This window comes from Bipolaris oryzae, assembly GCF_000523455.1.
Source record: "Bipolaris oryzae ATCC 44560 unplaced genomic scaffold scaffold_109, whole genome shotgun sequence".
NCBI lineage: Eukaryota > Fungi > Ascomycota > Dothideomycetes > Pleosporales > Pleosporaceae > Bipolaris > Bipolaris oryzae.
The window spans coordinates 29,816-46,549 of NW_006911385.1; the positions used below are offsets into that span (position 1 = coordinate 29,816).

The window sequence follows — 16,734 nt, forward strand, 5'->3', positions numbered from 1 at the left end:
CTTCTTCAGCCAGCCTCAGGCTCCTCGACGGGACTACGTGCTGTCACTCCCGTAGCCGGAAACAGTACAGGATCGGCAAAAAAGCATCGACGATAGTCACACATCGCCGACCCATACGTCAAGTCGACACATTGATCGACACTCGCTCGACGAGGGTAAGCTTTCCCCTGCCGGTCCCTCTAATTTGCGCTACCAACCAAAACCATGGCGATCCTGATTGCTCGCATTCCGTGCTTATGCTGACCCTATTTGCGCAAATAGGCATCAAGCTGCTCCTCCATCTGTAGCTTTTCCATTTTTCTATTGCCTTGCCTACTGCATCCCCTCCATCATGGTTGACTTTGCCCCATACACGCCTGGCATGGCCCACGACTTTGAGCTCTACTCTCACCCTCACCCTCACTCTCAGGAACAGCACATTGACTACCAACAAAGTCAACCCTTCATGCCTGTCTCAACATTTGGTATGGATCACACCTACACCGCACCACCCTTTGACCAGATGGCTCCACTTGCAGACGCTTCAAGGCTGCAAGACCTCCAGTTCCACTACGACGCCATCGCACAAGGTGTCAAGCCATCATATCAGTACCAGACACCGGCAGGATCCCCCCACTCAATATCAAACTCTTTTCACGAGATGCCCCCTGTCTTGTCAGCCTCATCAGAGTCTGGCGCTTCAGTATCTTCATCTGCCGTGGGCTCCCCATCACTTGTACCCCAATTCACCGAGCCATGGAACCCAATGCCCATGGGCGGACTCACATCTGGTTTTGACTACTCAGGCATGGTAGCAAACGACAAGTCGTATGTGGGTAAGTCACTGGTTTCTTCCATAGCCGCTTCTTCCTTTTCTTCTTCGTCTTTGTCTTCGTCTTCTGTTCCACCTCCAACCCCCAAGCAAAATGTCTTCAAAACACCCGTCACTCCCGCCTCGGCGACACGGTCTACTGTGAGGCCCAATTCTTTTCTTTGTCACGAAGCCTATCTACGCAATTCTCCGTCAGTTCATTCTTCTTCTGTTACATCAGTGCCGCATTTTTCTCAATTCTCTCCATCTTGTTGGTCACCTTCCATTTCAAGACACTCTTAGAGACTAACGTGCTGCAAGCAGATCCTAATCTCATTCAGCCTTTTGCATTCGCTCCTCAGAGCCCTTATCCTGAGATCAGGACCACACCCTCTCCTTACTTCCCAGTCATTGAGCAACCACCATCCCCAGCCCTGTCGCAGTTCTCTTCATATAGTCAGCGACCAGGCTCCGCACGGATCAAGAAGTCCAGCGCTAGCCCATACCTCCACACTCAACAATACCAGCCTTACCCCAAGTACAATGGCCAACGGCGAAGCTCAGTCAATTCTCTCCACTCACAAAACTCTGGCACAAGCCGCAAGAGCTCTAGCAGCTACGATGTAGATGACGAGACACGGGAGAAGGGCATGTGCCCTCTTCCAGAGTGCGGACGCGTTTTCAAAGATCTCAAGGCACACATGCTCACCCACCAAAACGAGAGGCCCGAAAAGTGCCCAATTACCACTTGCGAGTACCATGTCAAGGGCTTCGCAAGGAAGTATGACAAGAACCGACACACTCTCACCCACTACAAGGGCACCATGGTCTGTGGTTTCTGTCCTGGCAGTGGTTCAGCGGCTGAGAAGTCGTTCAACCGCGCCGATGTCTTCAAGAGGCATCTCACATCAGTTCATGGTGTTGAGCAAAACCCTCCCAACAGCCGCAAGAAGAGCTCCGCGAGCCGCAAGTCATTTGGCAGTTCGCAGCCCAGTGTTGCCGGCACATGCTCCACCTGCTCAGTAACATTTGCCAACGCGCAAGAGTTCTACGAGCACTTGGATGACTGCGTGCTACGCGTTGTGCAGCAAACTGATCCCACAGAGGCCATCAACCAGCGTCTCCTCACCTCTGTTGCAGAGGACAAGAACGTCACCGAGACGTTGGACCGAAATGGCCTGTCCAAGAGCATCGAGTACACGATCCCCAAGTATGAGGACGATGATGAGGACGACTTTGAGGAGGAGGAGATCGACAACGACGATCAAGATGATGCTACTTGGGGCAGCCGTCACACCCGCTCAGGCAAGGGCGGCATCAAGTCTACCAAGTCGCATTGACAATCAACACATCCCCGAGGTGTCGGCGCAACGCAGCACGTCGGGGGTGGCAACCACCCAACCCAACACATTTCTTCTGGCCGCGTCACCAAGTCTAGTCCGCGCGCTGGCCTCACCTTCTCCAAAGGTGGTGTGGCCATCACTGGCGCCGGGCGCAAGAAGCGCAAAAACTACCCCGTGTCTTGGGGCTGCGCTACCGACAAGATGAAGATGAAGAAGCGCGTCTTGTGCGTGTATGACGGTCAACGCAGACTGTGGAAAGATGACATGATGCTCGACCAAGAGTTTGAAGTACGCATGAAGCTGCCCGATGGCAAGGCGTATGTCACGGACCTAGATGTGCAGACCCTCAACCGCGCTGAGGCGGTGCATGGTGCCACTGCTGAGGAGAGGGGCGTGTGGGTACCTGACAACATCATCTCGAGCGGTGCTCCACCCATGGAGACGATGCCGCTTGAGTGGACAGTGTAAAAAGACGTGTTGGTACAAACAACACTTGCATGTTTCTTCTCTCTTCGATTGGAGCGTTTTTGAGCGAATCCTTGGCCCGCTTCTTTTTTTTTTAGCGGATACCAAAGGATACAAAGCGAACAAAAAAAGGTTACCTGGCAGGCACCATGGTCGACCCGTACACTGACACGGCTAATGACATGCGATGACGAAACTTTTTTGTTGTACCATCAAAGCATTTGTTTCTGTTTTTGTTTTGTTTTTTCTTGTTAACCGATACCACTGGGCTCTACTTCTTATCTTGCTTTCTTCTTCTTCTTCTTCTTCTTCTTCTTCTTCTTCTCGGGGCTTGTTGGCGTTGACAAGGGAGAGAGGGAGAAGGGATTAATGAGTGGGTACTTGTATATGAACGAAAAGGGCATATCTGTACATGGCTGGCCGCGAGAAGATGTAGTTTTCTCTGAATCCATATATCAATCCACCTATGATAATTTCAAACCACTGTCCAATGCTTGCAAATCGCTACCTCGTGATAAAGCGTGCTGGTCAAACGCAGCAAGGCAAAAGTGAAGGGGTCCGTGCTTAGTCATGGCGCAACGCGCCCCGCCGTGGGGAAGGCAGCAGCGACGGGGGAACAGCTTGGAGCTCCAGCAATCAACTGCCCATCCGCCCGCTTTCCCGACGCCGCAGACACGACACACGCACACAACACGCGACATACCAAACACGACAACCAACACAATGGCGTCGAGTATTGAGCAGTCGCCCTTCTTCCAGCAGCAGAGGGCCAAGGGCGAAATCGTCGTCAAGGGTATGATGTCAACCAATACCCTGTCGTGGGGTATCCAGTGCTAAATGTGTTAGACCCTCCCAAGTTCGACCTGGAGTCGTATATCGCTAACTACACTGGTATGGCTCTTGCACCCTAAATCTAATACTCAACCAGTATTCATGTCTTCCGGTAGGCTACACGCGAATCGATCGCCTCCATCACATTGGTGCCCACTCTCCGTACCTTGCTGTCGATGCATATCGCCTGGCCATTGCCGAAACAAAAAAAGGCAAGAACGTCGCGTTGTATACAAGATTAGTCGAAGATTTCAGCAGCATTGCCCCAAATGACTCTGCTGCCTTGATGGACACAGCTTGGGCGGAGAAGAAGACACGGGAAGTCCGTGAGGAGCATGACAGGCTGGAGCACGAGTTGAAGTCGTACAAGAACAACTTGATCAAGGAAAGCATACGGGTAAGTGGTCAGAGATATCACTCCACCATTCTGGCTCTGAAAATCCACAGATGGGCAATGAGGACCTTGGCCACTTCTACTATGACATTGGCGACTTCTCCAACGCACAGAAGGCATACATGAAGATGCGCGAACATTGCACCTCACCGAAACACCTCGCCGATATGACTCTCCGCCTCGTGTTCGTCAGCATTGCACAAAAGTCCTGGACAAACGTACTGGCAAATCTAGCAAAGTCAGAGGCCACTCAGGTCAAGGGTGAAGAGAAGGCCAAACTAGAGCCCATCATATCTGCATGCAGCGGCTTATGCCACATGGCAATGGGCAACTTTAGGGAGGCTACAACGGCCTTTCTCAGCACTTCGGCAGCATACCTGACTGCTGAGCCCGCAGCATACATCAAGTGGCAGAAGGAGGTTATTTCACCAAACGACGTGGCAGTCTACGGTGGTCTCTGCGCTCTGGCATACATGGATCGCAGCGACCTGCAAAGCAGGGTTCTCGCAAATACTGAATTCCGCAACTTTCTGGAACTCGAACCGCACATCCGCCGCGCCATCAACCTCTTCTGTAACTCCAAGTACAGCGCCTGTCTCGAAGTGCTCGAAGGCTACCGTAACGACTATCTCCTCGACGTGTATCTTTCCAAGATCCTGAATACAATCTACAGCCGCATCCGGAACAAGAGCATTGTGCAATACTTCATTCCTTTCAGCTGTGTCACGCTCGACGAAATGACCTCGAAATTCCCCGCAGCTGAAGGCAGAACCATTGAGGAAGATTTGGAAGAAATGATCAAGAACCGTCAGCTGGATGCACGGATAGATCTTGTTGACCGCTTGCTCATCTGTCCACCAAGAGACCCTCGTCACGAAGTACAAGAAGAGGCGCTCAAGATGGCAGAGTCGTACGACCATACCCTTCGCCTGCGATTGACACGCCTGAACATGTTGGCAGCCGGATTGGAAGTTCAGCCAAACAAGACAAATGAGAAGTCGGCTGCTATGGGCAGTGGTATTGGCGACGCGTTTCGGGGTCTGGGTTCCAAGATGGGCTTCTAGGAAGAGTCGGAATCTAAGAAGGACGACAAGGCCGCGGAAGATAGAGAGTCTAGTGCGAACAAGACCACGCCAAAGGGGACTATGCCAAATTTCACCGAGAGGCTGAAGCGTATGAATAGTCATTAGCATTGCGGGGCGTTATTTTTGGGGGAGTTTCATTGTTACCAGAGGGTAATACAGCATGCGTTTATGCTAGCGAAGCCCAAGCATATTCAAGCGGCATTCTGGCGTTGAGAGGGATGGATGATAGGATGATAAGGTACCTGTTTCAATCTGGTACGGATAAAAGGAATACATAATCATTACTGTCTAGGGAATGAAGGGGGAGAGAGAGAGAGAGAAGTTTGACTGCTTATTTCTTTTATTAAACACACAAATGATGACTAACCGAGAACTTGACAACTCATTTCACCTTGAACATGTTATTAAGAACCCCCGGCCCATTTTATCATACATACTCATGTATCCCATAAACACATACTATCCAAAATTAAATCTCACTTTTTTTTTCCCCGACAACTCCAAAATAACACCCCGCCCCCTTCACTTTTCACATCAAGACGCAGAAATTCAATTTTTTTTTTCGGATGGGGAACCAACAACCAAAAAAACAACGACATGAATAAAATTGACTGGGGTATCTATATATATAAAAAAAGGGTTTCTTCGAACACGCCAAATAGGTTTTCAAATTCATAAATTCTGCTTGCCAACAATAACAAAAAAAATAACCCCCCTCCGTCCCCACCTTCCCCCCTCATGATGAGAAAAAACTAAAAAAAGAAAAAGAATAAGGGATATGGAAAGAGTCGGATAAACTCATCATCGCTTATTCCCCACACGCAACAAGGAAGAAAAAAAAGTCTGAGAAGAGAAAAAAGAAAAGAAAATCCGAAATTTTTCGTTTTTTTGTTTTCATCAAAGGGTTACCATGATATTTTGATCAAGAAAAGAATAAGAAGGGAAGGTGAGAGACCGATGGATATCAGGTCAAATCCCCCCTCCCCTCCCCTCCCGAGTATTGCTTGTCTTTAGCCCCATTGCCCATCATCAGCCTGTGCCTGTTGTTGGTGCTGCTGCTGCTGCTGAGAATCATGAGACTGCTGCTGCTGCTGTTGGTGCTGAGCAGCAGTATTTTGGTTTTGAAAGCCATAGTATGCAGAGGCAGACCATGCGTAGTCGCTTCTCGCAAAAGGATTGTTGTTGGGGTTGAGATTTGCTGCAGCAGAGGCTATTCCTTCGTTTGAAGAAAGCATTTCCTGATTTGTTTGGTTCGAGGATTGCGGCTGGACTTGCGCTGTTTGGACGTTGTTGCTTTGCATTGGTATGCCGCTTTGTGGCATAAGTGCATTCTGGCTGGTCATGACGTTGACGGTATGCCCATTCTGAGGTATTGACCTGTTCAGAGTGCCATAGGGAGAATGATTAGAGTGGTTGGTTGCAAAGTAGTTTTGGGAATTTTGGAGTTGAGAGGACTGAATCTGGTGTGCTTGGAGCTGTTGTTGTGTTGTTGTCATTGTCTGCGATGCTCCGATTTGGTTCTGTTGCTGCTGGCTCTGCAGACGTTGTTGTGGACGTTGCTGTGGAGACTGACTGCCAACCTTGTACAACAACTGCTGCGGTGGGCTGCCAATGCCACGCGATGAGCCTTGGTTGAGCTGTGATAATTGCTGACGATGACTTGGAATGGTTTGTTGGCGTTGTGGGGTTTGCTGCTTCTGCTGTTGGGAAACCTGCGGCATAGTCTGGGACTGTGAGACCTGAGGGCGATGGCGAGGCTGAGGCTGAGGCTGAGGCTGAGGTTGGGGTTGCGGCTGAGGCCGCATCTGCCGTGGCTGCTGCTGAACGTGTGACTGCTGCTGAACATGTGTCTGTTGCTGAGCATGTGGCTGCTGCTGAACATGCGGCTGCTGTGGCTGGACATGGATTTGCTGCGGCTGCGACCGTGGTCGGGCTGCAGTATGTGGTGCTTGCACTGGAGTGGTCGAGGAGCGCCTCTCCGTCTCGAACTCGCGTATCTTTGCTTTGGCTTCTTCCAACTCTCTCTTCAACCTTTCAAGCTCGGATTCGTTATTCGAAGCCTGACCAGAGTGAGACAATTGACGGGAGTGCGATGCTGGCTCAGAAGGACCGGTAGGCGGACGTTGGTCCTCATCGGCCGCGGATTCCGGATAGAAACATTCCCGGTTTTTGTTGATACATGTTTGGCATATTGGCCGTGTGTTGTCGCACTGCAATCATGTTAGTTCCGTAAAGTGCGGGCAATAGGACGTGTGCCAACGTCTTCCGCTCTTTTTCTAGACTTACCTTTGTCTTTTTCGTCTTGCATGCATTACAACTGGTCCGGGGTCGCTTTCTTTGCGGTGTCTGCCCAATCGGAGGTTCAGCATATATTGTGTTTTGTGGGACTGATGGATGCTCTTGTGCTGGCTGAGCAGGGCGAGGAGGGGCAGGTGGGGGCGGTGGAGGTGGAGGTGGAGGTGGTGCAGAAGACGTTGGCACTATCTGGGAAGGTGAGTCTACTTGTATGAGCTCCAAAAGCGATCGAAGACTCTGTGCTCTTAGATCACTTTCAAGTGAAGTGTTAGACAGCCTTGGAGGCTCTGGAAGAGATGGAGTTGGAGGCTTCTTTCTCTTCGTCTTGGGAACGTCCGGATCCTCGCTGCTCAGCTGTCTGGATCGAGTCGTGAGCCTCGCCAATGCCTCTGGATCATTCTCCTCTAAATACTTCCGCCGCTTGGAATCTTTGCGTGGGGGTGGTGCGCGCTCTTCGTATGTCTTATGAATGGGCACATGTTTGTAGAAGACATCAAGCGTCTGCTTGGAGGCCGAAAACTTGACAGACAGCACGCCCTTGCAGTCGTAGACAGGTTTGGTAGCACGCTTGCCCATCTTTGCGCCTTTGCCATTGGCAGCACGGTCCTTGTTGAGGAGCGAGTCGTTGCAGTAGTAGGAGAAGCGGAAGCTGTCATCCTCTCTACTGTTCCAGCAATTGTGGAAGCTGTAACGGTACCCATCGATCTTTTGTATTGCATCGACGCAGCACTTTGCTATTGCCCTCTGCTTCCGCATCTTGTCTTTGGGGTCTGGCGTCGGTTGCAACGCTTCCGCAACAGTCAACTCGACCCTGAGCTCCACTTTCTTTGGCCCATTATTCGGTTCGACGGATTCGGCGAAGCTGGGCCGGGGTGCAAGAATGGGGTCTGGGAGAGGCTGATACTGCGGAGGCCTGCCATATGGGGCAGACTGGTAGCTAGACGAGGCATGGGGTTGTTGGTGGTGGGGGAGATGAGTCTGCTGTTGCTGTTGCTGTTGCTGTTGCTGCGGTGGCTGCTGTTGCTGCGACGGGGGCTGCTGAGATGGCGGCTGGGGCTGAGACGTGCGGGATGACGACGTAGACGAGGGTGGTGGGACTGAGAAACGGGTGCCTATCCAGAAGGAGAACTGGGCATCTGTGTGCTCTGGGTCCTCTGGCGGGCTGCTGAGATAGTCGCGAACTGAGGCCTCGAAGCGGTCAAAGGTGGTGATGTTGGTGAAGGGCACCGTCTTGGCCTGCGCGTCTCTGGGCTGGCGGCCGCGTGCGAGCTGGACGGGGGCGGCGGGCCAGAGGGCTTGGTCGTTGGCATGGCGAAGACTCTGGGGTTGAGCATGGGACGATGCCATGTCAAGTGGAGTCCGGCCCGCGAGCCAGGTTCAAGGCACCTGGAAACACTATCCTAAGGGTCAATACGGTGTTTTGGAAGTGGTACGGAAGGCCGTGCCAGCCTTGGCTTTCAGGCCATCCCCAAAGCCTAGCTTGACGGTCACGGCGGGTTCGAGGACATGGACATCCCAGCAGGCGTGCCAATGGCTTTCTACACACACGCAGAGTTTTCGTCGAGGCGTCGGGAAATGCTGCAAGGCTAGAGGGTGTCGCAGCAACTGTAGGTGAGATGACGCATTCGCCCTTTTCTTGCTCCCCAGCTCTGCTGCTACCGCCAGAGGGCAATGCGAGGCCAATTACATGTCAATATCGTCAACTGCGTATGTACACACGGAATAGATGCCCGTTCAGGTCGCGACTATCCGGTACATACACGTCAAGAGACTAAGCGGTGTGATCGACATTGATCCCTCCATGTCACAGGTACCGTGACAATCACGTGACCCCAACTGCCTATTTACTACTTACACGCAGAGTGCAACCACAAGGAAACGGCGATACGGACGATGCAGCCAAGATCCTGTGATCATTCTCAAGCCCTCGACTCGCTCATTAGTCCTCTCTTTGTAGGCTGCACTATCTCTAGCCTGGTGTTTCGATACGCGTTTACTGTCTCGATCAACCGGCACAATTGTGTGGCAAGTAACAGTTGCGCCCTTTCGTCTTGCTGTGCCCTTTCTGTTCAATGGTAGGATTTGTGGATCCAGGAGGCAACTAAGCTACAAGCTCCTCCATAGGCAGCCATGCACCTCCATCTTCCAAGGCCCCCGGTTACCCCACACCAACACCTACCGTGCCTCTTTTGTCTTGACTCACATCTTATGTATATATAAATGTCAGCAACCCAATAAACACCAAACCTAGAACTCAGGGCCATCTCCTCAAAATGGCTTCCAACAGTGATGCTACCGGCTCACAGAAGCATTCAATACTGAATTCATCCTTCCCTGTATTTCTTCCAGAGGATGTGGCACTACACATGTCAGAAGATGAGTTCCAGCATCTTCTGAAGCAGCAAATACATCCACATGGCTCGAAAGAGTGCAGCCAACAGAAGTCTACTGCCAATGGTATCGAATCAGTCACCGTCGCTGAAAATGAGCCAGTGAGTAGCACCAGGTTGAAGCGAAAGGCGTCGTATGACGCTAACAATCTCCGTCCACAGAAAGCGCCATTTGTCGCTGGCCTGGAAAGTCACGCCGCCCACGTGCGAACAGATAAACAGCTTGCAGCCAACAACCAGACCTTGACAGAAAACGGCGACGTCACCAACATCTCATCGAAAGATGTGCTCGTAGACCTATTCCATGACTTTGGCGAGGCTACCGGGCCCGAAAGACTCAAGACCCTACTCAAAGATGCCTGGAGTGAAGACCCTCTCCTAACTTTGAAAATCATATTCAATGCACGCAGTATTCATCTGGGCAAAAGTAGTCGACTTACCACGTACACGGCTTTGGGATGGCTGGCCGAGAACCATCCTTTGACGTTTCTGGCAAACCTAAAGTGGCTAGTTCGACCCGTCATAGCGAAGAAGGCCGAGCCAAAGCCTGAGTCCGAGGACTGTTCAATCAAAAGGCTTGAGGACGATTTTGAGACGGTAGAGGTTGATGAGTCTGACCCTTCCAAAGCACACGACATCAAGTATGGAATGTCGCATGGGTACTGGAAGGATCTCCTCAATCTAGTGGTATTCTCAGCAAATGATCAGCTCAAGTTCGACGGCGACCGTTCCTCTCTGCTCAATCAGGTTATCGACACTACGGAAAACCCAAAGGAAACAAGAAATTGGGATCCCAAGGTTGCGAAAGAAACCCGACACCGCCAAAGACAAGAACACAACCAGCGGGTGCAAGACAAGCTGAAGAACGATCCTTTCCATCGCGCGCTACACATTACTGTCGCGAGACTGTTTGCTGAGCAACTCAAGTCCGACAAAGCCCTCTTGGATTCTGGAAAGGCATCAGACTTGAAAAAGATATCACTCGCAGCCAAGTGGGCACCTACCTTTGGTGAATTTCATGACAAGCAGACCTTCATTCAGTCTTCTATTGCCGAAATTCTCTTCCCAGATCCTGCCTTGCACTGTTCTGATGCTAGCAACCGCGAGCTATACCTCCGCCATGTCCGCGAGCTTTATCGAAAACAGTATGCATCACCTCTACGCAAGGCCCTGGGTATCGTTGAGCGGGAAATTGCGGCGAAAACCTTTGAGAATATCAAGTATGAACAGGTACCATCACTCGCCATGGACCGTTACAGTTCACTCTTCCTACAGAAAGATGAGGAGCGCTTTACCGCCTACATCAACAAAGTCACTGCCGGTACTGCAACAGTATCTGGCGCTACCCTGCTGCCATCTACGTTAGTCAGCAAAGCACGAGGCACCAATAGCAGGCAAGTGCCCCTGACGAAGGGCAAGAAATTGAACTTCAAGGCTGCCAAAGAGCGCAAACAAGACAAGATACTTGGAGAACTCATCGATGGCCAGTGGAAGACTCTCGTCAAGCGCGTACGCGATGCCGGCACTCTGCAATCTAGCATCGCCGTATGTGACGTCAGTGGCAGCATGGGCTATCCAGTATTCAAAGATGGCTCCTGCCCCATGGACTCTGCCATTGGCCTCTCCCTCCTCATCTCAGAGGTCACAGCACCACCCTTTGGCAACGGCTTCATCACCTTTGAGACTACTCCAGCATACATTTCTACGAGCGGCGTAGGTGAGGGACTCAGGGAACAAATCAAGTTTCTTGAACAAAGCCCCTGGGGTGGTAGCACGGATCTCGTTGCCGTCTTCAAAGACGTTATTCTCCCCATAGCTATCAAGAACAAGCTCAAGCCAGAAGACATGGTCAAGCAGGTTTTCGTATTCAGCGATATGCAGTTCAACGCAGCCTACAGAGCAGAGGATCGTTGGAACTCTTCTTTCCAGCGTATCAAGGATGAGTATGCCAAGGCGGGTTACGAGGTTCCGCGTCTCATCTTTTGGAACCTTGCTGGATTCAGTACGAGTAAGCCGACGACAATGGATGATACGAATACAGCGCTTGTTTCGGGTTACTCGCAAGGTATGCTTAGGCTCTTCCTGGAGACTGGGGCGTTTGACGACAATGATGAGATTGAGGAAGAGGAAGTGGAAGTTGAGGGGGCGGATGGCATGATGGAGATTAAGAAAGTGAAAAAGCAGATGGATCCATTGACAGTTGTGAAGAAATCGGTGGAACATAAGGCGTATAGTATGCTTGAGCTTGTAGATTGAAGGGTCAATATAGAGGGGCGGGAATGTGGACATAATGTCATATGATTATGACGTGAAGATCGTGTATCCCGATTGTGCAAGAAGTCCTTCAGTTATTTTTCTTTCTCGCTTAATGAAAGCATACCCTACTGTTGATGTCATATGTCCAGATTTCGTAGTCGTATTCTAAAGGTTGTTTGATCCTTGCCTCTGATTCTTGCCCCTGTAAGGCTGATGTGAGTGCTCCTTGGGCCATCAGAAACAGGGTCCTGCAATGACGATTACCGGAAAGCCGAAATTTATGTTATGCTCGTCAAAACCAGCCGTTCCAAACAATCTTTCCGACGAGAGGCGATTGGAAAAAGGTGTCAGGAAAAGTATCATATCTCAGCCAGCATCGAGTGCAACGAAAACTCGAGCAGTAAGTACCCTCAGTCCCCAGACCTCAGTAGCACCGCGAAACATGACTCGTACTCCCAAGATCCCCCCCACCACACACACACTCTCTCTCTCTCTAACGCCGTCATCCGTCACCTCCAACCTACCAATCATCATCACTATCCTCCCCCGCAATATCCCCTCCTTTAACCCTATCCACCACGCGCTTAACCCCCCTCTCCACACTCTCCCCTTCAATTGCCACACCCTCATGCCACACAATCGGATCCATCACCCCATCTCGAAACCACATGAGCGTCGGCACAAAACTGACATCCAGCATGGTGCCCAGCTCCGGCAGCGAATACATGTCGAAGCAGTACACATCTACCACATCGTGCTCTGCGTAGCTAGACGCTGGCAGCAGCTTGTGCAGCGCAGCGACGACTTCGTTGGAGGTCGAGTCTTCGGGCCAGTAGGCGAGGAGGATGGTCTTGCCCGCTGTGGCTTTGATGCAGGCCAGGTATTCGGCTATGTTTGTGATTTGGGTAAGGTATGACATTTTCTTCTTCTTTTTTTTTTTCCCTTTTTCCCTTCTTTTTTTTACGCTGAAAGGCTTTCGATTCGTGGAGTTGAGTAAGCTTTTTTTGGTTTTTCTTTTTGGGGCCAAGCTGCTTTGCTGGGGTTGTGAGGTGGAGGGTTCCGTTCGGAAGATTTGGGAGTAGCGCTACTAGCGCTGATTAAGCTTGGTCCTGCTGCGGCTGATTGGTTGAGTGGAGATTTGTGTAAGGACAGGCCCTGGTTTAATATGAAGTCTCGCTAGGATTTGCGATACAACGTAAGCAATTTCCGAGGCATTTGCTGGGTCGAGCCATGTAGAAGTAAGATTTTCTGAAATAGTATAGGGTTTGTGGTGTTTTTGCTTGTTTCTTCCTTTTCAGTGAACTAAAAGGCATATTCGCTGTTATTCCTGACAAGCACCGCATCGGTGAAAGCTTGAACGGCAGTTGCCAGTGACAAGCCTGATCATCAAGATGCTTACGCATAACATTGTTTTGTTCCCATTCAGCAACCTGGGTACGCCAGCCGGCCGTCCCGCGCGTATAATCTCGTCAAAACCTTACACCTCCTTTTGGACTAGCACCGTTATGCAAAATTCCCGATGGCTCGCCAGCACGTCCTGATGGAAAGGCGACATTGCGGTTTCTCGGCCTAATACCGATACTGTTGAACTGAATGTTGGTTTTACGTACAAACAAAAATATATATCTCACTGAGAAGGCTCGTATTCCAATATGCCTCCCTTCGACCCAGCTCCTTTCGATATAGAAGCGCTCCTGTGCCTCCAATGACAGACAGTATGCAGGCCTCTCAGCGGTGGACGAAGAAGTGAGTAGCTTTCCAATCCAGAACTAGTTTCGGCGACGCGATTCGTGTGTACCTCTACCCAGATTGGCATACAAACAACGCCCGGCTAGCCTCGGGTCCCTCTTCTCTAAATAGACTGAGATAGCTGAAAACATTCTTGTACCCAGGCTCACATTCGCTACATTCGCTGTTTTCCTTGTCGTCGTTCCCCTAAGCTACCACCATGCCATTCCTATCCAGCGATATCGCGACTACGTAACAGGTGACACCGTAGTAGAAATAAAAACAAACAACGACCGGCTGCAAACTCAATACTTTAAGTTCGAGCCAGAATGGAATTGGGATGTACCCGACTACGCAAGTAGCCTGAATGGATTCAAGCGCGAGCCGAAACCCGAAAACGTCATCGTCTTGACCGCAAGCGATGGAGGCGGCCACAATAGCGAGATCCCAAACTTACTCGACAGGGTGCTAGAGAACCGGGAAGAATACTGCGCCCGACACGGCTACACCAATCTCTGGCTAAACACAAGTCGCTACGACATTGGAGATTCCCACCGAGTATGCCAACTTTCACCTCTTATGCAACCCGCCCAAAATATCTAACAACAGATGTAGGTCTGGGCCAAAATCCCCGCCTTAGCAGAAGCCTTCTACCTCTACCCCAAAGCCGAATGGATCTGGGTCATGGACGCCGACATGATCATCATGACCCCCTCCGTCCCCCTCATCTCCAGCATCCTCAGCCCCTCGGCCATCGAAAAAGGAATACTGCGCAGCACCATGCTTCTCAACGGAGAGAAACCCCCAACGAATATTTACACGCCAACCCACTACCGCATCGAAGACGTCGACATCCTGATAACGCAAGACCACCAGTTTGTCAATGCTGGATCCATGTTTTTCCGGCGCTCAGCGTTCACGCGGTTCTTTCTTGAGATGATGACGGATCGCACCATGTTGATGGGCAAGGAACATCATCTCGCTGAGCAGAATGCGATTAAGCATTTGGTGTTTGAGCATGAGTTGGTGAGGAAGCATGTGGGTGTTTTCCCGCAGCGCAAGTTTAATGCGTATGCGGATGGGGACTCGCACATGCTGTGGAGTGAGGGAGATTTGGCAGTGCATTTTGCGGGGTGTTGGGTTGAGCATCATTGTAGGGAGTGGTTTGAAGAGCATTGGGCAAAGAGAGGGAGAGTTGGAGGGACAAGGTGAGGATGGGACGGAAATGAGGAGGTAAATCGGTCTCGACCTGGGAAACTTTTGAATGGGAATAAGGTTGATGTTTTTACGAGAAGGGACCAACTGCGTTGGAGCAGATCGCATGCGATACCGTGATGGAAATTGCGGCTGGATCACATCTTACGCTGAGAAGCGGGGGACCAGTGGTTATCCTGGATCCGAATTGAAAGAACGAGACGCAGCGACGAGTGTTTGGTTTAGCATTCTGTAAAGGCGTCCTATCGGATTTGTACTGCGTTAGCAACAAGATACACTTATTAATTAGACAGATTCGACACGACCGTAAATCCCACTAGGAGATTTTGTGATGATACTCCATTCCTATCTATTTATTTTAACTTCCCGCCTTCCTCAACTATCTCACTTCGCCGCCGCCTTCGTCGTCGTAACCGTGCTGACCGCCGTGCTCGTCGTCGTAGTCCCACTGCTCACCGTCCTCGTCACCGTCGTCCTGGCCGGACCGCTAGTAATAAGGCACGAGCACGCAGACGTAACACCCGCATTACCCAGGCCAAGCGAGATACCAATGCCTCCGGGCAAGCCAATCGAGATATTGAGTTGAGGGGAGCGCTTGCGGATGGGGATTTCGGAGGGGCAAGAGGAGTCGTAGAAGGTGTATGGGGATGTTGGGTTGAGGTTTGTGTTCTCGGAGCTGAAGCGGTGGGGGTTAGTAAAGATGTTTTTTTTTGGGGGGGGGGTGTTAAGAGAGGGGAGTACGTACACAGTTACGTCGAAGAGCATGCAGTTTGCTTCGCCATAGCCGAAGCTCTTGCATTTAGAGTCTGCTTTGCAGAGGGCGCTGCAGGCGTCGAAAGTGTTTTTTGTGCCGCTTGATTCGAAGTAGTAGGCGGGGGTTACTTTGACATAGGCTGCGATGCCGCAGCTGGGTGGTGTGGTAGGTGTGCTGTGGGTTCGTTAGTGATTTATGGTCACTGAGTAGGACAGGAAATGGATGCTTACGGGGAAGGACTTGACACAAGAGTCGAAGAGACTAGCGTCGAGGATGGTGTTGTAGAAGAGGGAATAGATGATGAAGATGGTGCTACAGGAGTAGAGGATGACGGTGGTACTACAGGAGTGGAGGATGATGATGGCGGTACACGGGTAGAGGATGAAGACGGTGCTACAAGAGTGGAAGAAGTCGGCTTGGATGTCGGTGTAGGAGTTGGTGTTGGTGTTGGCTTAGGAGTGGCTGAAGGTGAAATAGTCACCGTGGTCGTAGCCGTCGTAGTTGCCGTTCTCGTAAATCCATTGGTCACAGTAGTGGTGGCCGTTCCTGACTTCAAAATGTTGGAACAGAAAAGCAACGCTTCAGACGTGCGGCCTTCGAATGCGCCCAGTCCGCACTGATTGACTGTTCATGTTATTAGCTGTGGGGCTTTTCTTAAGAAATAACTCTTCATACCATCGGGGATTCCAGCTTGCCTCTTTCCGCGGACTGCCGCCTCAGCTGTCGCAGCAAATACTGCAGTGAGAATTGAGACCTTCATGTTGGTGGTTTACAGGCCTAAAGTAATAGCAAGGTCTTTCACAAAGTGCCGAGCTCTCAACTGGTGCCGGATAGTGATCTTTGACCAGCAAGGTCAATACTTATAATAGATTCAGAGACGCCTACCTTTCCTCATACTGAGTAGTGTAAATATAGTCAGAACATATGCAGCATTGTGGATTCCAATATGAAATAAATGAACGGCTGGGCTCTCGGGCTTCTGGAATTTTGGTCAAAGCACCTCGGCTCAGAAGAACAAACTATTATTCTTGACAAGAGTAGTTAATGAACACGAAGCAATTGACCGCCACCCGCCGGGAGATATTGTGGAGCATGGCCATCGTACAGAAGTCTGCCCTGGTTCCTGCAGCTCGCAATATAGCTGTACCGGCTGTATGGTCGACCGATATAGTGGCCAATTAGCCAAAC

At 50.8% G+C, this 16,734-nt stretch overlaps 7 protein-coding genes across 7 annotated transcripts; 4 read left to right on the top strand and 3 right to left on the bottom strand.

Moving 5' to 3' along the window:
* Positions 1 to 331: 331 nt before the first annotated feature.
* On the top strand, positions 332 to 2,601 carry COCMIDRAFT_7058 (uncharacterized protein; the record flags this gene model as incomplete). Its single annotated transcript, XM_007691772.1, has 3 exons — positions 332 to 815; positions 1,112 to 2,080; positions 2,150 to 2,601. 3 exons carry the CDS (start codon positions 332 to 334, stop codon positions 2,599 to 2,601), a joined length of 1,905 nt encoding a protein of 634 aa, XP_007689962.1.
* Positions 2,602 to 3,321: 720 nt separating this feature from the next.
* On the top strand, positions 3,322 to 4,887 carry COCMIDRAFT_7059 (uncharacterized protein; the record flags this gene model as incomplete). Its single annotated transcript, XM_007691773.1, has 4 exons — positions 3,322 to 3,391; positions 3,445 to 3,489; positions 3,546 to 3,826; positions 3,877 to 4,887. 4 exons carry the CDS (start codon positions 3,322 to 3,324, stop codon positions 4,885 to 4,887), a joined length of 1,407 nt encoding a protein of 468 aa, XP_007689963.1.
* Positions 4,888 to 5,918: 1,031 nt separating this feature from the next.
* COCMIDRAFT_38564 (uncharacterized protein) lies at positions 5,919 to 8,550 on the bottom strand (the record flags this gene model as incomplete). The annotated part of the gene is made up of 2 exons (XM_007691786.1): positions 5,919 to 7,118; positions 7,195 to 8,550. The coding sequence occupies 2 exons, from the start codon at positions 8,548 to 8,550 to the stop codon at positions 5,919 to 5,921; spliced, it is 2,556 nt and encodes an 851-aa protein (XP_007689976.1).
* Positions 8,551 to 9,476: 926 nt separating this feature from the next.
* COCMIDRAFT_38565 (uncharacterized protein) lies at positions 9,477 to 11,849 on the top strand (the record flags this gene model as incomplete). Its single annotated transcript, XM_007691787.1, has 2 exons — positions 9,477 to 9,695; positions 9,756 to 11,849. 2 exons carry the CDS (start codon positions 9,477 to 9,479, stop codon positions 11,847 to 11,849), a joined length of 2,313 nt encoding a protein of 770 aa, XP_007689977.1.
* A 520-nt stretch (positions 11,850 to 12,369) lies between these two features.
* Positions 12,370 to 12,768, bottom strand: COCMIDRAFT_28027 (uncharacterized protein; the record flags this gene model as incomplete). Its single annotated transcript, XM_007691780.1, has 1 exon — positions 12,370 to 12,768. One exon carries the CDS (start codon positions 12,766 to 12,768, stop codon positions 12,370 to 12,372), a length of 399 nt encoding a protein of 132 aa, XP_007689970.1.
* Positions 12,769 to 13,554: 786 nt separating this feature from the next.
* COCMIDRAFT_38567 (glycosyltransferase family 34 protein) lies at positions 13,555 to 14,789 on the top strand (the record flags this gene model as incomplete). The annotated part of the gene is made up of 3 exons (XM_007691788.1): positions 13,555 to 13,595; positions 13,742 to 14,135; positions 14,193 to 14,789. 3 exons carry the CDS (start codon positions 13,555 to 13,557, stop codon positions 14,787 to 14,789), a joined length of 1,032 nt encoding a protein of 343 aa, XP_007689978.1.
* A 387-nt stretch (positions 14,790 to 15,176) lies between these two features.
* Positions 15,177 to 16,306, bottom strand: COCMIDRAFT_28029 (uncharacterized protein; the record flags this gene model as incomplete). Its single annotated transcript, XM_007691781.1, has 4 exons — positions 15,177 to 15,468; positions 15,538 to 15,720; positions 15,777 to 16,170; positions 16,222 to 16,306. The coding sequence occupies 4 exons, from the start codon at positions 16,304 to 16,306 to the stop codon at positions 15,177 to 15,179; spliced, it is 954 nt and encodes a 317-aa protein (XP_007689971.1).
* Positions 16,307 to 16,734: the final 428 nt, after the last annotated feature.